At 35.2% G+C, this 26,778-nt stretch overlaps 2 protein-coding genes across 3 annotated transcripts in view; one reads left to right on the top strand and one right to left on the bottom strand.

The window, feature by feature from the left end:
* The window catches only part of LOC126979384 (neuroligin-4, Y-linked-like), a 125,356-nt gene that overhangs the window by 32,514 nt on the left and 66,064 nt on the right, over positions 1-26,778 (bottom strand). For both annotated transcript variants that reach the window (XM_050828655.1, XM_050828654.1), the window contains exon 2: positions 2,885-3,463. In XM_050828655.1, coding sequence (XP_050684612.1) covers positions 2,885-3,384 — 500 coding nt within the window. In that variant the 5' untranslated portion in view covers positions 3,385-3,463. The remainder of the gene's footprint in view (positions 1-2,884; positions 3,464-26,778) is intronic.
* On the top strand, positions 10,320-10,853 carry LOC126979314 (uncharacterized). Its single transcript, XM_050828560.1, has one exon. The coding sequence runs from the start codon at positions 10,320-10,322 to the stop codon at positions 10,851-10,853; it is 534 nt and encodes a 177-aa protein (XP_050684517.1).

The following is a 26,778-nucleotide window of genomic DNA, read 5'->3' on the forward strand; positions in this document are numbered from 1 at the left end:
CTCTTTACTTAATGTGAATCCGTATTACTGGGTCCGCTCATCGACTAACGGATGTTCCCAACATTCAGTCTATCTCTTACTTGAGATAAAATAACGTAAGTAACTATCGTTGACGTTTCTGTCCCAATAAACTTATCGACGGTAAATTAATCGTACACGCTGTCTGTCAATGGGACGACGTATAGCTTACCAGGGATAGAAGTTTGTATGGAAATTGCAATTCACGCGTCCCAACATAAGGCTATAAGAATTACTTATCGGGTATATTGGGACAGCTTCAGATTATTAACAGCTAATTACTGACAGTAGAAGATAGTAATTTATCTCTATTTGTAGATAGTATATTGGGAACGGCCGTAAGACTAGAGAGTCAAGAAGCAGAGTGGGGATAAATTTAAAATTTAAATTTTTTATAGTATTTATTTCTTGAAGTCTCAGTATAGAATATAATTCTATATACTCGTATATAGAAAATAATTCTTTTTGAAAGGAGTATCTTTGCTTTTATCTGCAAAAATTGTACGGCTTGCGCCATTATTTTTCTCGTCACGAATGTATGTATTAACGCACTGTTTCTTTGGGAAGTATCAGAATTCAGCGAATCAGTGTTGGCGTGTTGCTTAGAGTTGGCCATGTCTAAAACTGACTATAAGTTGTAGTCTCAGGGGTTGAGATGCAGACTAGATAACAGCCAGTCTTCAAAAACTCGTTATTCAACAAAAATTTATACGATTGCGACTTTGTTTAGTGAAAAGGTAAATTCTCTATTTATTATTCAAAAATATAATATACCTATATAATAAATATATGTCTATAGTAAAGGCCAACAAGACGTGATAAAGAATGTTAACAAAGTTTCAGGGTCTATAAACATTTTCATCGACATCTTTGAATATTGAAAAGAATGATATAAATATAAATCAATATTTCAAAGGTTGTCTAGAGCTGCTAGGCTGTGATTCAAAAATAAAAATCAAAAACTACTCTTAACTACGATTAATAAAAAAAAAACTAAGTGAATACGGAAACGAAGAACACGTATCACTACGAACGCAATCCAAACGGGAATGAACTTGTTCACAAAATGGTTGACCAAATGTTGACAACTACAGTAGGCTGACTGCTTTTTTGTATTGCATGAAACACGCAATGACATCTGTTACCGACCAACTGTCGCCATTTCTACGTACGAGTTATAGGGATATAATAGTAATCGCTCGCTATTGATATGTAACTCAGTAACTGTCCGTTTATTTAGATTAATAATAAAAAAAACTAAGTGAATACGGAAACGAAAAACACAAATCACTATGAACGCAATCCAAACGGAAATAAACTTGTTCACAAAATCGCTGACCATGTTGTTGACAACTGCAGTAGGCTGACTGCTTTTTTGTACCACGAAACACGCAATGACAGCTGTCACCGACCAACTGTCGCCATTTCTGCGTACGAGTTATAGCAATGGAAATAATAATCTCTCGCTATTTATATTTAACTCAGTAACTGTCCGTTTATTTAGATAAATAATAAAAAAACTAAATGAATACGGAAACGAAAAAAACGAAACGGCAAAAATCAAGAAGAAAACTAGCAGGATGGATTAATAATAAAAAAAAACTAAGTGAATACGGAAACGAAAAACACGTATCACTACGAACGCAATCCAAAGGGGAATGAACTTGTTCACAAAATGGTTGACCAAATGTTGACAACTGCAGTAGGCTGACTGCTTTGTACCATGAAACACGCGATGACAGCTGTCACCGACCAACTGTCGCCATTTCTGCGTACGAGTTATAGCAATGGAAATAATAATCTCTCGCTATTGATATGTAACTCAGTAACTGTCCGTTTATTTAGATAAATAATAAAAAAACTAAATGAATACGGAAACGAAAAAAACGAAACAGCAAAAATCAAGAAGAAAACTAGCAGGATGGATTAATAATAAAAAAAAACTAAGTGAATACGGAAACGAAAAACACGTATCACTACGAACGCAATCCAAAGGGGAATGAACTTGTTCACAAAATGGTTGACCAAATGTTGACAACTGCAGTAGGCTGACTGCTTTGTACCATGAAACACGCGATGACAGCTGTCACCGACCAACTGTCGCCATTTCTCCGATCGCTCGCTAGTGCAATGCTACTCGGTAACGATCCGTTTATTTACATTCTTTATCTCGTCTAGCTGGCCTTAGTATAAGTACTAATTATTTCGACCCGACTAAAAAAATATTATTTCATCAATTTTATTTCTTAATAGTCGAAGCACTTGTAGCGCGGCTGCGCATTAAAAACGAGAATTTCAATCGAGTCGCTTTCTTTAACTGTAAGGATAATTGAGGTTACGTTCTGTATATAGACGTTAAGCCTCCAGCTTCTGGTTTTCTTTGATGATATAAAAAAGAGTCCAAGGGGGATGAATCAATTGCAATAAATTTGTTTCCTTATAGGATATCAGTGAATTCTGGCTTTTACAGCATTCACAACAGCCTTTTTTTTCTAACATCACGCGGCTGACTCAATTTCTAATGGTTTTCGGCAGAGGACTCTATATTAACTTATTGCAAGGCGCTATTTTGATTTAATATTAACCTCGAATAAAATATGTGAAATGGCCAAATTTCCTAAATTATAAATGAGTAAAAATTTTGAATAAATACAAAAATTAGAGGGTTTTATGTTCTAACAATATTTTTAGCCAGACCAGTTAGCAAATAAAAAACAATGCACATTAAATTTAAAACTACTGTTTTGGTAGCTTATCAAATATTTATTAAATAAAACCTACTGCGCTGAAAAATAAAAATCGTGGTGTTATCTTCGAGTTTATTCAGAATTAAGAAATATATTATTGATAAAAAATTATCACTTACCGGTTGGACCCCACAGGAGGTGTTGCGTACGGCACTCCTAAAAATACTTCCAGAGGACTCAAAAACCTGTGCTCATCCATTCCCAAAACTATGCCCTGCAGCTTCCCATATTTTGTCTGGACTATCCTACTGCTTATCTTAAACTTAACTTTAGATTTAGGAATTGGATTAGATGGATTTAAGTAATACCGTTTGTAATCACCATAATTACTATAACTATTTTCATGTCCATGAAATTTGCTTAGCAGATCTTCACTGCTATAATATGGATTTTGAAAATTGACTTTATAAGTTTCACTGTCTGTATCGTATTCATCAGAATCTTGTCCTCTGTTATCATTTCTATTCATATTTGTTGTATTAGAATTAGCACTTTGAAATGATAGTAATATTACAATAATAATTAAATTATAAAACACTAAACTACGTTTCCTATGTTTATTATTCCAGTCATGTTTAATCATCGCATTTGGGTTCCGAATATGTCCGAGTGGAAACATATTTCGTCATGTTTTCATTTTCATTTTTGATTTACCGCTACGCTGGCTATCAATTCGATTCAACTCGCTTCCTCGCCATCTGAAACAAACGAGGATTTATTTGCTATTGGTTGGAAATTGACAATCGTTCCGGAAGTTCAGTTTTAGTTTTCCTCTGTTTTATTAATTGAACAGCTTTTTCACGCTTCATACGTATAAAATTTAATTGTTACTAGTTTAAATTATCTTTTATTTCAAACACAATATTTATTTGTTTAATATTCTTTTTAGCCTTGTTCGACACGTACAATACATACATACATACTATACTCACATTGTTCTTGTTTTATATTTTTACCTAGCTACTCGTGAAAATCTGTAAATGGTTTTCTGTTACTTTATCCTATATCTATTGTAAAGTGTTCAGCTGTAGATTATCCAATAACAAAAATAAATAAACGTGTGATTTTAGAATGCCAGACATTTTATAGTATCGCAGATAAGGTTCCATAAATTCTTGTTCCATAAATTGAATAAATATTATATGAACATGTCCTTAGACAGATAACAGATATATTCATTTCGTTCAGAAATGCTATTGAAATTCTAAACAAATTGAAGGAAAATAGGCCAACATATTTCAACAATAGTTTTGCAAAGTCTACGAATTTCCGTCAAAGCAGTATTGGAGTAACTTTGAACATTGAAGATCAAAGGCAAATATTTAGAGGAATTCTTCTAAGTTTAGAAGTGATATTAGCAAATAAAAACTCAATATCGACTTCCAATGCTACTTGAGCTAGAAAAGGTTATGAAATGGTTAGTTGCAATATTCAATAGAGTTTCAAAGTAATATTAACCATTTACTACTAGTAATGTATTAATATTTTGCTGTTTGTAAGTGTGATGTAAATCCTTTGCTATACTCAAATTATGTATAAATATAAACAAAAAAGAATGGACTGTATTGAGTTACTCTATTATGCAATAGGTAATTGATAAAATACCGTTGAGTTTCGTTGATATTTAAGTTCGCTGAACCATTCTTGTGATAACTATTATTCAAAAAAAAAACAGGAATATGTTATTCAAATTCAAATATTTTTATTCAGAATAACATTAAAAATCACTTATTGAACGTCAAAAACCCATTCAAAATAGACTGCGCCAGACCTGACAATAACGGGCGCAAGAAACTTAGCGGGCTTTTTTTTATAATAATATGGATTGCTGAGGATGGACGAAGAACCTGAGGGTGTCCGATTAATTCCCAATCAGTGGTATAATTAGGAAAATAACTTATGTTATAGTAACCTTTCCCACACAATCGTTTTTTAACAATTCTTTTAAATTTCGTAACAAATTTGTTTTGTGTACATTATCTGGAATCATATTGTAAAAGCATATACATCAGCCAATAAAAGACTTTCTAACTCGACTTAACCGAGTAGTAGGCAAGTTTATTATTGTTCTTCTTGTTAACATTATGATTGTCACAGTTTTTAGCAAATTCCTTAATGTGCTTACGAAAATTTAGAACATCATCAAGAATATATTGAGATGCAACAGTAAAAATCTTTATTTCTTTATAATTTTCTCTAAGTGATTGTTTAGGACCTAGGTTATAAATAGCGCGAATAGCCCTCTTCTGCAGCACTAAGATGGTATAAATATGAGCTGCCCCTTAAGGCGAAGAGCAAGTAGAAAACACGAAAACATGGTGTTTTTAGACAAGTTTTGTGGTGAAAGTATAGCATTTCGAGCTATGAACACTACTTATTCCTGTTACACATATCCTTAAGTCTTATTTGTAGGTTGCAAATGCTTGCTGTCGGTTATAGTTAACACTGCCGAGCCTTTTTGAACTACCACTTTTCTTTGAAGTTTAACAAGTTTTTTGAATGGCGTGACGCATTTTTTCGGTACTTGTCTCAGAAAAGTTATTCTTATAACTTGTACTTTTTTGTGTAGGTTCATTTATTTAGACTAGTAGTGAATAACGAGGATTGTAAGCATATAAACTGTTTTCCACCCAAGAATTTTGAAAATATTGGCTTTGTTACATAGATGGCGGGCCGGAAGCCGTGAACTCATATCGCTCAAGGTCGCTGGCATTTAGTGTCGCCTTAACAATATACCATAGGACATAATACTATGAAAATAACTAAAGTAAATTAGTCGCGCCGTATCTATGTCAGTTAAATGTCTGCAGAACTAAGCCTATTCGCCAATCAATCAATAATCATTAAATTATGATTCCATTATTAGTTTGATAATCAAAATTCTAATTCTTTTTATTACAAGGCTTTAATACATTCTCTAATAAACTACGTGATATCTTACATGATATTTATATAAATTAAAGTTCATAGCACAGTTTTATGTAATCAAGTTAAGTAATTAAAATCCAACATCACTAATGAAATTGGTTCATTAAAATATTGGATGTTAATTAATCAAAGTGCTCGGTATAAACTTACAATTCTATATTTGTATTAATATAATTTTAATAAGTTTTATTTACATTTGGACAGTTGAGTGTGGTGGTGAATGTTTTACAAAAGTTATCCATTTTTAATATGATTAACAGATTACTGGATAAGATTAGTATTCAACACGTAGCAATAAGAAGTTCTTGACTTAAAATACACACATAAAATTTTAAAAATAAAATTTATGAACGATGCGGAACTCGAACCCGCGACCTCTCGCGTTCTGTGCAAGCGCTCTTTCAACTGAGCCAAACGTTCTAAGTCTTGTATGCTTTGTTCAACTCTCAGGTTGTGGCTTCATCTACAGGATCTATTTTACAATTGACAACCTGCTCAACCCCAATATTTGCATATTAAGAAATTTACTTGAGATGACGTCGCTATTTAAAATCTAAACAATTTGTTATTTACTTAATGTGATAACCCTCAATTCTGGGATTAATTACACAAATAAATTGTAAAAACAAAATTATGAATGGACTCTCTGGGACTCGAACCCGCGACCTCGCGAACGCGTTCCGTGCGAGCTTTCTTTCAACTGAGCTTTCAACCGTTCGAGTGACGTATTGCTGATAAATATCGTTCAGAAAAAATAATCGCGTAAAAGTATATATTATGAAAATATGGGACGAGACGAGCAGGACGTTCAGCTGATGGTAATTGATACGCCCCGCCCATTACAATGCAATGCCTCTCAGGATTATTGAAAAACTACAAAAATTGTGAACGGCACTACAATTGCGCTCTTCACCTTGAGGTATAAGATGTTAAGTCTCATTTGCCCATTAATTACACTTGCTACGGTGCCTTTCAGAGCAAAATATAGTAATGTTTGCATATTACTGCTTCACGGCAGAAATAGGCGCCGTTGGGGTACCCAAAATCTAGTACAAAGGAGCCTCCCACTGGTGAAATACATATACTTGCAGTCAGTCAGCTTTCGGGTTACTTCCCAGCGCTCTTAACTTCTAAGCCAAAGTCCGCATGACGCCGTACATCTTGGTATATCGTTCACGTTGAAGATGGAGCCACAAACCGAGAGTTGTAAACATACCGATTGACGGATCGTGCATCATATTAACGGACCCGAGAGACGTAGTTTCGAATCCCGTATCGTCCATAAATTTTGGTACAAAAAGTGATTGTTTAACTCATATATTGGAATTTAATTGCTGCATTTTTTATTGTACGTTTTTTATCTGTTGATATCACAATCATATTTACGAAGTATCGTTTCGTTGATATGTTCATTGATCTCTTTATTTGGCTTAAAACAATGCGCTTACAATGACATATTTGTAATAATTCAATTAATTTATTAAACCTATTTCAACTATACAATGTTTGTCCCTTTCTATCAAACGTTGAGTTTTGTTCTCATTTTTAGTTTATTTTTTTTATGGAAAAAGGAGGACAAACGAGCGTACGGGTTACCTGGTGTTAAGTGATCACCCCCGCCCACACTCTGGATTCTTTCTTCCACGTACAATCAAGATTTGGAATGAACCTCCTTATGTGGTGTTTCCAGAACGATACGACATGGATGCCTTAAAAAAAGCGCGTACACTTTTCTAAAGGGCCGGCAACGCTCGTATGATTTCTACTCTTCACAGCACGGTAGACAATTGCACTTATTGCTTGATCAGATCGGAGAAAGCTATAGTGAATAACACCATGCTGAGACCACTAAACAGTTACCTCTTTATTGGTATGCGTTGCGTTTGACCCATTTTGCATTTTTCGCTTACGGTTATCATAAAGGCAACACTAGTTTCAACACGCGTTTCTTTCTGCAAATCAGTCAAATCATGAGGCACCCATTTTTCATATTTTTTTATCTCTATGATTTGATACAAATGAATCAATATTGTTGGTAAGGTAACGTTAACCTATGCCGCTAATTCCTAGTTGGTAGTTTGGTTCGAATTGGCTTCTCTTTCAATCATTGTTATTAACCTGTGTGAGCGGTCGTCCACATGGTTCGTTCTTCAAATCAAACTTTCCATCGCGAAAACCTTAATAAATCACTGTCACTATATCTTTGTAAATCCATTCTGTCCAAGAGCCTGGTGCTAAATAGCAGCACGTCTGTCTGGTACGTTTGCTTTGAGCATGCTTATTTATGAGTATGCTTAAGCAAGCATGCTTATTGCTGGCAAATGTGAACAGTTGCATGAGCATGCTGACTTTAAGCATACTTAAAAGCACGCTTTTTTTGAGCACGTTAAACTTGCACTTTAAACCAAAACACACGGTGCGTTCATAAGCAGTACTATCTCCAAACGCAACATTGATACTGAGAGCTGTTCAAAAATCACTCGAATTTTTCGAAGTATCCATCCTTCTTGTCTAAGCTGAATAAAAAAAAATAACTCAACTCAACAATTGAATGTTGCAAGTTTTTTTAAGGAAGAACTTGGTAGGTTTCATCTGAAAAAAGTTTAACTAAAAAATCTCAAACCATGAATATTCTATGTAAATTTGAAGTACCTATTCCAATAAAACGGCAATTTTATACTTTAACCCCTATTACTTCATCAAAATAAGCTGTTATGAAAATGCAGACTGTCAAAAGATTTCACTCAGAACATAGTAATAAAATATTGTCTACCCACGACATGTTAGTTAATGATCCTTACATCTTGAACCAATCCGGTGACTGCACAAAGATAAATGATGACATACGAACTATCCATAAATACTGTTTTATGTCTGCTATAACAATCTTGAGCGGTGAAACTAATAAGTATCCTTTGCGGTAGATAAATATTAGTCTGTGTCAGTAAATTGTCTTTAATATCTATTTCTAATCTCATGTTCAAGGCGTAATTGTAAGCCATTGTGAATTATTTCTGTTATTGGAGTATAACAATTATGATTCTCCTCAAGTTATAGATAATAATACGATCGTCTCACAATACCATTGGAATAATTATTATAATAGCATGTAAGCGAACGAACTAGATATCTTAATACATATATATTAATCCAGTATCTTTTATATCAACATTTACAACTTCATCTTTTTACAAATCATTTCAATTATAATAAAAAATATTGTAACAAAAATACTCAACGCTTTACACGAGTAAGTTAAAAAAAAAAGTGACGTAAGATCAAGAGTTATTGTAGATGCATCAATCCACACACAATGTAAATAAATAAAGGTATTTTGCGAACATTTCATTAGCGATTATAAAAAATATAATAACTTTAATTTTAAAAACATAAAGCAGAGTTTCTGGTAACAGGATCATCCTGCCACCACTAATAGCGCCCGTTCACGAGTACGACGCATGGGCCAGCCATCGCCTCTCTTTATCAAATTTAAGGGTAGGGAACGGCTAACGGAACTCAAAGCTTAATTTATTCTCTTGTTGTAAAATAAAAAGAACTTTCACAGAATACTTCGTGCAATTTAACTACAAATATTTTTATTCAAAATAGGATGTGACATCACATATTGAAGGTCAAAAACTACCACCCATTCCGAAACGAATGCCGCAGGCCTGAGAACAATGGGCGGAACAAATTTAGCGGGCTTTTTCTTTCATCGAAGAAATATGTTTACAAAGTAATATTGTACAGTTAAACTTATTATTTAATAGCCTGAGGGCGGTCGCTCCATTCCTAATCTGTGGTATCATTAAGAAAGTATTTTACGTTATAGTAACCTTTATCACACAAACGTTTTTTAACAATTCTTTTGAATAACGTAATATTTTTGAACATTTTCTGGGATCTTGTTGTAAAAGCATATACATCGCCCCACAGAAGACTTACTAACTCGACTTAGCCGAGTAGTAGGCATTATAATAATCTCTCAAGTTCACAAGTATTGGTGTAACAATAGAGATAATCTTATCATTAATAATAATGTTAAGCATCTTTGTATTCTATTTTTTATTTTTATTTTTAGGAAAATAAGGGACGAGACGAGTAGGACGTTCAGCTGATGGTAATTGATACGCCCTACCCATTAAGTGCTATCCTGGCCCTCAAGCAGACTGTACGGTATTACACTAGTAGAAGGACCCCAGTATACGCATGCTACCTTGATTATTCGATCTTGTATCGGATGACATTCTGTGGGATAAATTAAGGGATGAAACGTCTATACCTAGGGAAATCGTGCTATTATTTATACATTGGTATAATATGCAAAAGATCTATGTAAGATGGGCAGGCTCTGCCTCAGAGGAGTACGGACTGGAATGCGGGGTGAGGCAGGGGGGGCTGACCTCTCCCAAGCTCTTCAGCCTGTATGTCAACCGAATGATCGATGAGCTCAGCAGCTCCGGCGTCGGGTGTCATATTAATGGAGTGTGCGTGAACAATATCAGCTACGCAGACGATATGGTGCTGCTGAGCCCATCGATTGGTGCTTTATGAAGGCTTCTGAGAATTTGTGAGTGCTATGCGGTGGCACACGGGCTCAAATACAACGCGAAAAAGAGTGAAACAATGATTTTCTGGCCGGATAAAAAGCGATACACATTCGTTCCGACATTCAGCTTATGTGGTACAGCTCTAAATAAAGTTAAGCAAGTGAAGTATTTGGGTCACTGGGTTACCGAGGACCTCAATGACAATATAGATATTGAAAGAGAGCGCAGAGCGCTGTCGGTCCGATACAACATGTTGGCCCGCAGGTTTTCACGATGCATGGAGACTGTTAAAGTTGCGCTTTTTAAATCGTACTGTCAGTCATTTTACACCTGCAGCCTATGGGTTAACTACACACTGCGGACATACAGCGATCTGCGTGTTCAATATAATAACGCGTTCCGGGTGCTGATGGCACTGCCGCGCCACTGCAGCGCCTCCGCTATGTTCGCGGCAGCTCACACAGATGGCTTTGCGGCCATCATGCGCAAGCGGTGCGCTTCTACCATGCGCCGCATGCGCGACAGTCCCAACACCATACTGCATGCGCTGTCGGACCGGTGGGACTCCCCGATGCTGGATCGTTGGATACGGCTGCATGCAGTCGTATAGTAATTTACCGTCATCATCGGGAGGTCCACCCGGACCAGCCTGTTATTTTATTTTCCAAATATGTGATTTAATAAGTAATTACTAACACTATTTTGTAAGTTTGCAAATTGTACAAACAAATATGGATGTAATCTCATGAGTGAATCCGAAATAAATGATTATTATTATTATTAAAATACAGTGCCATTCAGGATTCTTGAAAAACCCAAAAAATCTGAGCGGCACTACAATTGCGCTCGTCACCTTGAGACATAAGATGTTAATTCTCATTTGCACAGTAATTTCACTAGCCCTCCTAACGGTGCCCTTTAGACCGAAACACAGTAATGTTTATACATTACTGCTTCACGGCAGAAATAGGCACCGTTGTGGTACCCATCATCTAGCCGGCTTCCTGTGCAAAGGAGCCTCCCACTGGTGAATTCAATTAATGACAATAATAAAGATGCAAACTAGCATGAAATCATTTTTTCCTTCAAATTTGCATTGCATTAAACTAATAAAAATTCTCGTTAGCAACGCTATCTGCAATGCAAATGACTTAAAACTAACGAGGTAGTTATGTGCTTTTTGTTATTGAAATTAGTTGGCGTCGGAATATATAATATAATTTTAATGGGAGGAATATAAATATCGCATTTAAAATAAATTTTAAGTTTCTTTCATCTTAAGTACTTTACCTTTTGTAACATAAAAAAGAATGCGGTTTTAATTTTGTCTAAATGAAGGAAGGAAATTAGGAGATCCGTAGAGAGCCAAAGTCACCGACATAGCCAATGATTGCGAAACTGAAGTGGCAGTGGGCAGGGCAAACAGTTCGACGGTAAGATGGCCATTGGGGCAGTAAAGTCCTCGAATGGTGACCACGCACTGGAAGACGAAGTGTTGGTAGGCCCTTCCAAGATGGACCGACGATCTGTTCATGATCAGCGTAATACATTGGAGGAGGGCAGCGCAGGACCGATTGTCGTGGAGATCTTAGGGGAGGCCTTTGTCCAGCAGTGGTTGTCTTTTGGCTGATAATGATGATGTAGGATAGATAATATTTTCTTTTGTCAATGCATACCTATTTCACACATTAAAGTGGAATACTCTTTTAAACAATTGCTCGTAAACTGAGCCTTATTACATTATTCTTAGGGCTATAAACCGAACTTTAACACACATGTGCATAATAATATTATACACTAGTGCATAATAGAATTATTACTACTAAGTTAAGTTAGTACCTAACTGCAAATGTTATATGAGAGTAAACAGAACCTATTTTATTTAACCGGGTAATATAGTTTTGTATGACAAAAAAAGAGTTTTAATACCGATGACAATACCTTTATCGTCGACATGTACATTAGAAGTAAATGAAGGTACTAAAGCAGTGGTAAGTGCCAAGGTAACACGAACTGTGAAATTGCCATCAAAAACAATCCAATATCGTTTTGAAAATTATACATTTACATTGTTTCAATAATTAAACGATTTAGGTTTATTTTTCCTAGCAAGTGTGTTGAATAAGTGCGTGTAAAACTCGTGAACAACTTACTCGTAAGACACTTGGCTGATTTACGCCCTCGCCTATCCTGATATACTATTAAATGAGTAAGAACGAGTGTAAGTACGAAAAATTGCATCAATAGTTCTTGTTTTGATTTAACCATACCGTGATACGTATTTGAATACGTACGACGGTATGGTCGCAGCCTGAAAATGTCTTGAAAAAAACACTTGCAAGGTATACTTGCAAGTGTTGTTTATTTAGTTTTTGTTTTTTATATGTTAAAGGAGGACAAAAGATCTTACAGGTTACTGGTGTTAAGTGATCACCGCCACCCACATTTTCTTGCAACACCATAAGAATCACAGGAGCGTTACCGAACTTTAAGGAATTTGTACGTGCTTTTGTTGAAGGTACCAATGTCGTCCCGGAAATACCGCACAAGGAACCTCATTCCACAGCTTTGTAGTACGTGGAAGAAAGCTCCTTGAAAACCGCACTGTTAAGGACCGCTACGCATCTAGATGGTGGGGATGATATCCTAACTTGTGGCAGGTAGGCAGAAGGTGGAATTCGGCGGCGGAATCAGGTGAAACAGCCCTTCGGAACACTCGCCGTGTTACATGCGGTAGAAGACACACAATGAAGCAACGCCTCTAGGCAACGCCAAGTGATCCAGCCGTTCACAGAGCACTGGGTCTCCGACAATTCAAGCTGCTCTGCATTGCACGTGGTCAAATGGATTGAGGGGGATACTGGGGTGCGCCAGACCAAAGATGACAGCAATACTCCATGTGTGGCCGGACCTGCGCTTTGTAGAGCGCTTGAATATGGGCTGGCTTGAAGCATTGCCGTACTCTATTAATGACGCCCAGCTTCTTCGAAGCCAATTTAGCTTTGCCCTTCGGATGGCCACGGAATCGGCAATCGGTCGGGATTTCGAGACCTAGTATTCCGATACTAGGCGAACCTTTAGGGGAAGTGATGTCGAAGAGCGGCAATACGACAAAATTTGGCATTCTATTAAACATAAATGAGTAAGAACGAGTGTAATTACGACAAATTGTAACAATAGTTCTTGCTATACCGTCGCACGTATTCAAGCAGCCTGAAAATTTCTCGACATGTAGGCAATAATTAGTATACCTAATTGGTGTAATAAATAACTTACGTAAAAGTTTTGTCACATTTAATATTTTTCATCTGGTTTAGTGACATCCTGTATTGCTGTAATCAAATCAAATCTCACTCTTTCTACACCATTTAACGCGGTTTGCACTACTTCAGTACAGTTCGTACCCGCATTTTTCTTGTAATCAACCTTCGCATCGCATCAATGTTATGTCTCTAAGGCTGAGATCTAGATAGTTTACTTAGACTTCCCTCAGACTTTACTTACGTATAACTTAGCAGAGAGTTAGCTTAGCATAATCTTTAATTTCAATTTTACAGTCATTTCGCAGCTGAAATTATGTTGAAATTTAGCTAAGACAGCCCAATGCAAAACTCAAGTTCGCGTTTTATCACACACGGCTAAGTATTATGTAATTATAGTCTGAACAAAGTCTAAATACGCTCTATAGATCACAGCCTCAGTCTCTTGGCGTCAGAAACCATCCATTTCAGAACTGTTTTACTCCATAACCTACGTTTCACTATCTTTCAGATGCCAATCAAATACACAATATATAATAATATAGTAACTAGTATAGTATTATGTCCTATGGTATATTGTTATGGGGCAACGCTGCCGATATTAGTGCAATATTTGTGCTGCAGAAGAGGGCTATTCACGAAGAATAGATAATCATCATGACTGCTGCTTCTCAATATATTCTTTATAATGTTATGTATGTACATAGGCACATAAGTGAATTTGTTAGAAACTGATATAACCATAATGTTAACACCAGGAACAGACATAAACTTATAATGCCTACTACTCGGCTAAGTCAAGTTAGTAAGTCTTATGTGGGGCGGTGTATGTGCTTTTACAAAAAATCTCAGAAAATGTTCAAAACAAAAGTATAATATATTCAATATAAAAAAAACGTTAGTGTGGTGAAGGTTTATAAGGAAGTGAAGGATAACTAAAACGACTTTCTTAATGATACCACAGATGGGAATGGAGAGATCGCCCTCAGGCTATTAAATATTAAGTTTAATTGTACAACATTACTTTGGAAACATATTTTTTATGAATAAAAGCCCGCTGAGTTTGTTGCGCCCATTATTCTCTGGTCTGCGGCTTTTTTGGAATGGGTGGTAGATTTTGACTTTCAATTAGTGATGTCACATCCTATTTTAAATAACAATCATGAAGAATTTAAAAAAAAAAGAATCGTTTTCTCCAATACGTTTCTTAAAACGTTATTATAATTTAATATGGTGTCACAAATCAGAACTTGCTTAAACAACATAAATACCACCGAAGAGTGAACTGTTAAGAACATGAATATTATATTATGTTTCGAATAAGTTTGTTGTCGTATCAGTAAAAGGATCAGAGGCTTTGTTGAAATTTATACAAGATTACAATACCTAATACGAAGTAGATCAGTAGAGAATTAAGCGTACCCGGCCAACGCTGATCCATACATGGAAATTATTAATTCAATCTGATAAGCTTTCGCGTAACAGATACGGACGTTATGAATAATGTATTTAAATTTCGAATGTATTTATGATAATACAGTTGATATAGTATGCTTCAGTATGGCAGACAGTTTGCATATCTGATGATTGTAGAAAGATTAAGGGAAAGCAGAAAGGTAATACATTTACATTAAGAAACACTGTCTAACTAGTTGCTGCCCGCAACGTCGTCCGTGTGGAAGTTATACGGCAGCAAAAGCTGCATTTACCATGACAATATGTAGCCTTTATGTTTTCTCAACCTGTTGTAACATTACATATTATATTCAGCAGTTTTAGCGTTTTTCTCGAACGAACAAGCAGACATGCAGAAAAATTTTATAAAGCACTTTTTTGCCTTCTTTTATGTATTATTCTTTGAAAAAACTTAATGTACAGTGTTTAATTTCTTACGATTTCCTTATGATGGTGACGATTCCGTCAATAAACATCATTCATGATGGTTGAAGAATATTTGTTTTATAATTTCCATATTCTCAACAATGTAGTTAATAGTGTTAGTTGGTGCTGGGGCTGTTGCTTCGACTGCCGATGACAGCAAGCGTCGCAAATATAGGTCTCAGTGAGTCTTACATCTTTTTGCCGTTTGGTGTCGAGACACTTGGCCCGTGGGGCCCAGAGGTTCGGAGAATGTACGAAGTACTATCTTCGCGCCTCAATTAGGCTACTGGAAACCCAAGCGCTGGCAGCTATTTCGGTCAACGGGTCAGCCTAGCTATCCAACGCGGAAATGCTGCCAGGATTCTTATTACGCTTCCCCGTAATGATAGTTTTAATTTTATCTAAATAGAGTTATAAGATTTGTTTAGTTTGAATAAAATATATACGTAATATTTTCGTAATAAATAAGTACATATTTACGTAACTGATTTATAAGATTAATTCTAATTTATCTCTGGATCACGCTGGAACATAATGCCCCCTTCCGTACCACTTTCACCCCTCCCCTCACTTATCCTGTTGCGTCATTACGGTTTGCAGTTTCATTAGCGTTACATGACAATACAACTCCGTTACATCAATCATTGATGTCATTTTTAATATACTAGACATTACTATCGCTTCCCAAAACAAATGGTGCTCTGAGAGAAGAAGCGGCGTAATAAACTCTCCCAGAATTCTTTTTTTTTTTTGCGCTCTTTTTAATGAAATATACAATATTGTACTGTCATTGCTATTTATTTATTTATACAAGGTCCACCAACACAGAGTACACAAGACAATTCATAAGATTGTAACATAAATTTCAAAAATCGTGTTCTTGCAATTACAGGTGAACACATCATGCACATTAACATACAAACAATTTAGTTGTTAATTATGTAAAAGTAAATTGAAGTCCTATAACGCTAACATGTTAAAACAATATAAAAAGATAAATTAATTCTATAAATCATTACAAGCTAAAATACAGTCACTTCAATATAATCACTAAATCACTAAAATACTATAGTATAGGTACAATATATCTTGTCTATGCGTTTTTTATTATAAATTAGGTCATTACATTTTACTAATCAGAGTGTCAGATTTCTCTTAAATTGTGCTACTGTATCTCCAATAAACATCTATAGATCGCTTGTTTGAAATTATAGTGTTGTATTGACGCAACAGCCTATTCAGTGGGGAGTTAAATCCGAGATTAGAGTTTGCTCGCTCAGGTAAAAACGGTTTATATTTTGCCAGTTGAGGTGCTCTAGTTGGCATGTGAATATTTATCTTGCTCAATAGCTGCGGGCAATCCAACATCCCATTAATGATTTTATATAAAAATATCTGTTCATGGATTTGCCTACGATCCTCCAAGGATATAATTTTATAATTTGCTAGCCTGCTACTATAGCTGTCGAGATGTCTCGTTTTTAGGCGCAAGCTAATAATTTTTAGAAATTTTTTTTGGATACTCTCAACGCGTTGTATATATTTGTTATAATAAGGGTTCCAAACAACAGAACAATACTCAAGACAACTTCTCACCAGCGCATCATATAGTATATATTATTGCTATAAAATAATCATAATATATAGATATCTCCTCAGCCACCCCCCGGTGACTCTGCGGAACATCTTGTACTTGAAGTCAGCATATCACACTCCAAAGTACTATTGGGTGTGTTTTACAGTCCTTCGTTAGGCGTTGATTATTTTAGTTCATTTGAATCCATTCTTGACTGTCTTACTCCACTATACGAGCATGTGATCATAATGGGATATTTCAATACCTGCATGTGCAAAGTTAATCATCGCAGCAGAAAGCTCCAATCAATAATTGACTCCTTCAACTTGCAGTTACTTCCTTTAATGCCTACTCATAACCTACCTAATTGTGAATCATCGTTACTTGATCTAATAATTGTATCAAAAAGTAACCTTGTACATAAGCATGGTCAGCGCACCTCAGTGCCTTTTTCATATCACGATCTGGTATTCTTGTCATATAAAGTTCGTTTACCTAAATTAAAACCTCAAACAGTCTGGCTACGTAACTTCAACAATCTTAACATGGATCGTCTCAACTATGATGCTAGCAATATCGATTGGACTGTAGTATATAATACTGACTCAATTGATACCAAAATCAGTTTTTTCAACTCTCTAATTTTACAGCTTTATGACATGCATGCGCCTCTTAGACCTCTTAAAAAGAAACATCTCCCCGCTCCTTGGCTCACAGATGAAATTAGAACATTAATAAATGCAAAAACTCGGGCATTAACGAAGTACAAAATTAGCAATTCTAGTTCCGATCGAGTTAAATATAAAAGTATCCGAAACCGATGCAACAGAATATGCAGGGATGCTAAACAACGTCACATATTTAAATCAGTCGATAATCCCGATCCTGCTAAAGTTTGGAAATTTTTAAGATCACTTGGTGTTGGGAAACAGCAACAAACAGTTCTTCCTGCTTCACTTAACGTCGATTCTCTTAATAGGCACTTTTCAAGGTCTCCTGTTCTTGATCACAATACAAAGCAAACTACACTCTCTCTAATTTCATGAAACAAGCTCCTGAACCTTTCTCTTTCGTACCTTTTACTGAAAGTGATGTCAGGAATAACTTACTATCTATTTCCTCAAGAGCCATAGGAAGCGATTGTGTAGGCCGAAACATGATTATTCCAATTATTGACATTCTTCTTCCTATAATAACCCACATCCTTAATTTTTCGATTAAATCTAATACTTTCCCAGAAACATGGAAAGAAGCTCACTTAATTCCTTTACCAAAAATTTCAAACCCTCTGACTTTTCGCGACTATCACCCAATATCTATACTTCCTTTCCTTTCTAAATTACTGGAACGGTTAGTTTATAAACAACTTAGTTATTTCCTTAATAAATACTGTCTTCTAAGCCCCGTGCAGTCAGGTTTTCGTCCTGGACACAGCACCGAGACCGCTTTGGTCAAAGTTACGGACGATATTCGTCTCGCTATGGATAACCAACAGCTTACTATCTTAACCTTACTTGATTTTAGTAACGCATTTGGTTCTGTCGATTTCGACATCTTAGTGAAATCATTATCTTCTTTCTATTTATCAGCAGATGCCGAGAGTTGGTTCCATAGCTATTTGATAGGGCGACGACAGCGTATTAAAGTTGCGGATATACAATCATCCTTGGTTCATGTTTCTGCCGGTGTTCCACAGGGAGGTGTCCTTCCTCCCTTGCTTTTTTCAATATTTATAAACTCCATCACTAGCAATCTAAATTCTTCTTTCCACTTATATGCTGATGATGTTTAAATTTATAGGCACTCCACGTTATCTGATTTACAATCTACAGTTCATAGTCTTAATAAGGATCTCGCTTCCATATGCGAGTGGTGTAAAAATTATGGTGTAATGATAAATCCAGGAAAAACGCAGGCAATTATCATAGGCAGGCAACATCTGATCTCTAAAATTGACTGGGATGTACTGCCTAGACCTCGTGTCAATGATGCTTTAATCCCTTTTAGTAGTAATGTCAAAAATCTAGGCTTACATATAGATTCAAATTTTTCTTGGCAGACGCAACTGAATAAATTAAGAAAAACAGTTTTCTCCGCACATGGATCCCTGCGCCGGTTACGTAATCTTCTCCCAGTACCTAGTAAAATATGTCTTGCGCAGACTTGCCTGCTCTCCATTCTTGATTATGCAGACATTTGCTATCCCGACCTTGCCGAGGTTCAGCTGGATAAACTCGAACGCCTACAAAATTTATGTATTCGCTTAATTTTCAACCTACGTAAATACGATCATGCCTCCTCCTACCGAAAAAAACTCAACTGGCTTCCTATACGTCTACGTCGCAATTCCCACATTCTATACCTTCTTTACTCCATAATTTTTCACCAAAACACTCCTCTTTACCTTAAAGACAGATTTGAGCTACTAGGGTCTCAGCATGAGCTTTCGTTGCGCTCTGCTGCGAAACAAATATTAAATGTTCCTTTCCAAAAATCTGATGGCTATCACTCTTCTTTCACTATTAATGCCATCACTCTTTGGAATCAACTGCCGCTTACTATCCGTCAAGCACAATCATTAGCATCCTTTAAAAATCAACTAAAAAAACATTATCTGTCCTCTATTTGATAGAATCTATCTGTATGTATCCACCAACATAATTCAACAATTCTGAAATGTTAATTATTGTTCCTACTTTTTACATATTTTACTTTCTTATAAATTTATCTATATTTTAGTTTAGTATTTATTATGTGTGTCTATATTTTTGACACTTCTTACCCTTTTAATGTACTGCCTTTCTCTTTTATTGTATTACAAATGGTTGCCTGGAAGAGATCACTATATAGTGATAAGGCCGCCATTTGCACCATATCATGTAATTATGTATGTTAGTAATTAAGTTATATTTTGTTAATGTGGTGTCAAAAAAGTGTAATAAATAAAATAATTAAATAAATAATCTAGTCCCGGGTTGTCGGGTCACTTAGATATTCAGCTGTGGAGTAGTAGGATTTACGACAAAGCTATTTTTTAATAAGACATTAAACTTTAACATTGATTGTAATCGATAGAATTTACTATTCAAAGAATTCTGCATTGGTATAGTATAGGGATGTTGTCTAGATCCAATAAGCGCTCTAATATATAGGTGCAGTTCTCGTGTGCTGACAGGATTACGTGGCGAGGAGACACGGTAATCTCTCACCCGGTACTCAGCTTATTGCCTCCCCAACACATACCCTGAAGCCCTTCTATAGCTCACGATAATCTGTATGAATCATATATTTCTACGACATGATGTGAAATGTATGTTGAAATAGTTCGGACTAAAATTGCGCTCGTCACCTTGAGATATAAGATGTCAAGTCTCATTTGCCCAGCAATTTCACTAGCTACGGCGCCCTTCAGACCGAAACAATAATGCTCACACATTACTGCTTCACGGCAGAAATAGGCGCCATATTTATTTACCATAGATAATGATAAAAACATAAAATATTGCAACAACAGCTGGTAAATGTCATGAGCTAAATCAGTTTTATCTTATCCTCTTATCGTGTTTGTATGTAAGAACTATTAATAATTCCAATTGGTAACTAAGCACTTCATTGAGCATTGAAATAATGCACAATTTATAAGTTTTTTTTCAAAAAACGAAAAATAAAGTAGATGACGCGATGGGGAGAAAAGTAATAGGGGCGCTGGCTGTGTTATCTCCGCAGGTGCAAGTAATTGGAACTTCATTATAGTTATAAATTGGACGTTATACCAGAAAAATGTTCCAAACCACAATCATGTCGAAATTGAGTTAAGAACAAAAAACAGGTCACGTGAATTATATCAACGGACTGACAAAAAATGGCAGCCCTACTGTCACTCTTTAAATGACATCACAACTTAGTAGCCCAACCCACATGTACGGAATACACTAATATTAATTATTAAACTTTAAACACGAATTCCTTAAAATGTGATGTTTGTGGCTTGGAACTTTTATAGGAACTACGTCCAATTTTGGCATAAGTAAAAAATTTACCTTTTTTTTTTCTCAAACAATCAAATTTGATGTGAATTTAAAACAAAGTGCTCTAAATAAAAGGCATAAATAGACACATAAGGCATTTATTTTCTCAAACGTGATTGCTTTAGAATTCTCTTTGATATTATTTCTAATACTTTTACTACTACCGCTTCGGAAACACATAGCGTTCTGAGAGTTCCTATTTTGCTGTCTATTTAATAAAATACACAATATTGTATTATACTTAATCATCATCTCGTAGGTATTCATCATCTCTTAGGTATCATACTTAAGCATTTCATTCTTTTTAGCTACGCATTTTTTTAATTTTTAATAACGAGTGACAGCCCTATAAAAATATTATCTAAGAATTTTATACTCTGTTCGGAGGCTTTCATTAAGCCCAGCTAAAAGGTAGCAACGCTATGATCGCAAGCGAGTAACCTGTGCCCTCGTTTTTCATAAAAAAATATCTAAATGTTGTTGATGTGCTGCTTATATTTATGTCTTTTGATAAATATGAAACAGACATTTACAAATTGTTAATGTGATTTTGCCCACAATTTATTTGATTCTTACACTGACACAGATATACAAAATTAATTTAGAAAAAGTATAATATTTTGTGCTTCTTTTTTGTGTAAAGAGGAGATTTCGTCACCATAACGATTAATACATATTTTGTGATTCAAGCCACGAATACTTCGGGGAAATTAATTTCATTTTCCATAGAGAGAATTCTCTCAACAATATTATAATATTATCCTGAACAAGCTTTACAGGTGGCTCTCATTTACGAAATTCTAATTTATTTGAGTTGGTAAATATATTGTGTTATATATTTTAATCTCAGGGCCTGTGAATCTGCCTTATTCTTACTTGGTTTCCATTTTAATATTTATCATTCGATTTGGTCTCCTCAAATATAAATTGAGCAGTCTCGTGCCAGATTTTGGCGAGACAACACGTCCTGAGGATGCCTTGTGTTGAGGCAAAAAACGTGTTGAATTGTTTAAAGACAAATATTGGCGGAATTGACACTACAGAAAACTCAAATCATTTGTATAATTATGGATTTCCGTAAAGTAACGCCTACTTCAATAAATTTTCATAATTTAAGCAAATTTTAAACTGAAATGTTTTAAGTCATATTTGTTAACTAGTTATGACTCGCTTGTCTTTCGTGTGGCACGTCCTAGCCTTCTGAAATCGGCAGTGCTCAAGGGCACTTGATTGTTCAGATACACCAAAAACGAGATTGCCGTACGGCACCCTATTCCATCACCAACTGACCCTTATTATGTTTATAAGATGATTTATTTTGCATAGTCTTAAAGCTTGCCTTAACAGCTAACAGATACATTCACTCAAATCATCCTAATTATAAGCAATCTATAACTACACATAAAATAATACATATTGACGTAACGCTGCGCGAGTGCCAAATTCACGCTGATCTGAGGCATACCGCGCGATCAGAGTTTCCCGGAACAGAAAGGCTAGTGAACAAACCTTATTTTCAATGTTACTATATCGGAAATATTTAAACCTTAATAGCTTTTGATCCAAACTACCTAGAAACCAAAACTCAACGATCTAAGCCTTTTCTTATCAAGACCTTTGCAACGGTTTTTTCGCTCTGATCCTATTGTGGTTGCTGAGGATTAAATTTCTAACGCAGTCTTTCTGCTTTGTATATTGTTGCCAGTGACAGATGGACATTTCCACTGCAACCGTTGACGAGTAAGGGTGCTACTCTGTCCGATTTCTGTTCGAATATTTAGTCATTGTGTCATTATTCGTAATGTATTCTAAAAAGTTTAACAAATTTATCTACTTGATTTAAAAGTTAATTATTTCGATGTTAGCTTGTTTGTGATTTTTAGTACTAAGTGGATCTTTATCCGAACCGATACGACCTAGGGACCCAAGAACAGGGTGTACTGCCACCTTAAAGGCGGGCAACGCATCTAGGGACGCTGGAAAAGAAGGGAAGCTTTCTATTATAAAGTGATTCACTTTGTACAGTGTCAGTAAGGTTCAGTAAATATAATATTCATGAGTACTTAATTAGACTTAATAAAAAAATATCTAATATAAATATACTACTAGCCTTTCCGCCCGCTTTGCTGAGCGAATTTTAAGAGGAAATAAATTAAATTTTATTCATCTTAGTACAAATACATTAAAAAATAAGTAGCCATAAACCATCTAGGATAAATTTCGCATTTAATGGTGGTAGTATCGATACGATCACTGGTTTAGGCGTTAGGATTAAGCCTCAAACATAGACCATTTTCATTATATTTATATAGATAACGCAATAAATGCGCAATAAAGAACTGCTTTATGAAGAAATAAGAATAACACTACTCTGAGTGTTCAAAAATAATTCGTTTTTTAAATAAATAATTTCGAAAACGTTATTCTATATCGAAAATTTATTTACGTTTTGGTATTTGCGCAGTAGCTGCCACTCTGTATACTTATATCACGGACGAGTAAAAAAAGAAGGACTCCGCGCCGTGATATTAGCAAGTGAAGCACCGTTATGCAAGTGTGTGTGCGGTTACGGAGGGTACTGGTTACACAATTTTTTCTCCCTTAAATAATCATATATGGCCACAAATACTTATAAAATATTGTTTTAACACTTATTCACAACGCACGACGGCATTTATAAAATATTTTATTGACACGCAAATTGATCTGTCACAAACGATGACAATTTTCATAATGGCCGCCTATCGGCCTGTAGTAGTGTAAGTGTGTGCGTGGGGCTATTTATCTACTACCTGGAACATCCGTATAAAAGTTTTGCTTCAAAAGTATTTATGAGTAGACATAATAAAGATATCCAACTTCAAATTCGAGAAAATAGATTTCTAATGAGTCACGTGCAAGCTAACTGTCTGTCAATGTCAAAATTACGATGACGTGCGATAAAAGTATCTACAGACAATGTCATTAATATGTATGTTATATTCCCACACGTTCCGAATCCTGACGTCAATATCGGACAGATTTCCTGGCGTGTTTCGGCGTGTTGCTTATAAATAATACATGTGGGTCGGACGAGCTTACGATATTAAGCTTATACATGTGCTGCCACTTTATCATTGTGAGAGCTTTGGTAACCAATCTACACTGAAGCCAAGGATATTGCATCGCAAGATTATGTGCCTTGCATGGATAGCAAAGTTCAATTTCATGACCTGTTTAATCTTTTCTTACAGGTAATAAATGCACATATTTGTATATTTGGACATTGAAATATACTATATAATTGAAAATGCTTCCATACGTTGGATACCTCAGGCTTGAGAAAGTTGATCAATAAACACATTAATACACTTTAATTATTACTTATTTTATATTAAGAGAACGATTAATGTGTTTGGATATTTTTACTTAATTATTATTATTAAAAATGAACAGCTCCATTCCTTTTTCATGGGATTATAATGAGAATGGAATGGAATTATATTAATATTATTTCTATAGGTCAACAAGATAAGTAGAAGTTACTTGGTTTTAAATAGAGCGTAAGCGTTATAGTAGCTGTATTGGCTTGAACCCTTTACCTAATAATGGACGAACAAACCAAAAAAAAAATGTCGCAATCGTCCGAAAATTTATGAAAACTTTTATTTTTAGATGTAGTTGTGCGCGCGGAACATATAATAGTCAAAGAAGTTTATCTTCAATAACATTAAAAGGTTCTGTAAACGTCATAATGTTTTGCTTTTACATCAATGTAATTTTGCAGTTATAAACCTATTAAAATATAGTTTAAATATTCGTTTATTGTATTTTGGTTTGATTTGCCCTTGTTAACCATGCTCTAAATAAAATTAAGGATTGTTGTGGTAATATGAAACCACGGTAAAAGTGAAACATTTTAAATTAAACACTGAAAAAAACTATACCTACACTACACGGTCAGCTGCTGCGAACTATAGGCGACGCCCGACCGTCGCGCGACATGCAACATACAGACTAAAAAGTTTGAGACGATGTAATATAAGTTTCACTTTAATAAAATAAACAATCAATGTAATTTGTCAGAATTGTGTGAAATTTCAATAATTGTAACTTGTTAATTATTTATATATAAATAATAATCAGCAAGAAATAGTCGCGTAGCAACTGTCGCTTTGACGTATATGAAGAGAGTTACGTTCCAGACGTTTTTTACCGGTTAGGGTACCCCTCCATATCCCATGTGGAACTTCATTCAAAAAATTGTGAGACTTTTAGGGTTCACAAATTCAAAAGTATTTACGTAAGATGCTTCTGCAAAATTTGTTGGTGTTTTTATTTCTATATAAGCAGTCAGATATTGGCTGTCACCGTAATTGTATTATAACCGTCACCTTATTATAATACGTACAAGTAATTGTTTAATTTGAATTATTACAACAAACTTTAAATATTTAAACTTCGCAGTAACAATTGAGAATTTTATAAAATTCAGAAAACAAATGAAACATGAAAAGTGAAAAGGGTTGGAGTATCCAATTATCCACTGAAGCGAAATGCTGACACAAAAGATTCAGCTAAAAATTGTGCCGAACGTAAAAATCTAAAATGATTTTTAGCGAAGCAAAAAGGGTTAAAATTATTGTATTGTGAAGTACTATATATGTTACCTAAGCACTTTAAATATTATTATAATCAACACTCAACAAAGACATTATGTCAATATGAATTTTGTTTTGCATAATATAAAATAATTATTCGTTATTTCATTTCATGGTCTATGGTCTATGCTATTGAAAATATTGTTTTCAAGGAACTGTACTATTTACCGCTGGACTGGCAGCTGTCAAAGTACTTTTGTGTGTGTTTGATATTCGCCATTTTGGCGCTGTTGGCCAAAGCGAGAGTCTGCGGTAGCAAAACTAGTGATGAAAACCTCAGCTAAACAAACAACGATAGGAATACTATTTATAAAAAAAAATTGTTTACCTTAAACGTTGATTCCTAAAGTATAAATAACACGGAAAATGACCGATATTAATTAAAAATACAATAATACTTCAGAGTACGTCGCTTCTCTCGCAGTCATTTGTATTATACGTCAAAATTAGTTTTGTGGACGCTCGTGTGTGGCGCTTCAAAACGGCACAAAATATTTGCTGTCAATACCATGGAACAGCCTGTCCAGTGCTATTTATACAGGCCAGTGTTAAGAATGTAGAATAATGTAATGACAGCAAGGCAATGTTCAAATCTACGATAAATAGGATTCAAAATCACTTATTAAACCTCAAAAACTACCACCCATTCAAAACAGACTGCCTCAGACTGAGAAGAACGGGCGCAAGAAAGTCAGCGGGTATTTTTTTATAAAAAAATGGATTACAATGTGATATCGTATAATACACATTTATAATTAAGGAGCCTGAGTGTGGTCGCTTCATTCCCAGTCTGAGGTATCATTAAGAAAATCATTTATGCTATAGTAACCTTTCCCACACAAACGTTTTTTAAAAATTCTTTTAAATTTCGTAACACATTTGTTTTGTACATTTTCTGGGATCATATTGTAGAAGCATATACATCGCCCAAGAAAAGACTTACTAGCTCGACTTTACTGAGTAGTAGGCATAACAAGTTTATGTTTGTTCCTCGCGAGTTGACTTTGTTGCCATCGCATGATCAAATATCTCTACATACTATCCTCTCAGACAGCACAAATTCGCATCAACGTATTGTGTCACAGCTTGTTGAGTCGCCCACGCAGTTTTGATAAGTGAACTGCCACATGGCATCCTTATTGGATCTTGT

This window comes from Leptidea sinapis, chromosome 3 (assembly GCF_905404315.1).
Source record: "Leptidea sinapis chromosome 3, ilLepSina1.1, whole genome shotgun sequence".
NCBI classification, from domain to species: Eukaryota; Metazoa; Arthropoda; class Insecta; order Lepidoptera; family Pieridae; genus Leptidea; species Leptidea sinapis.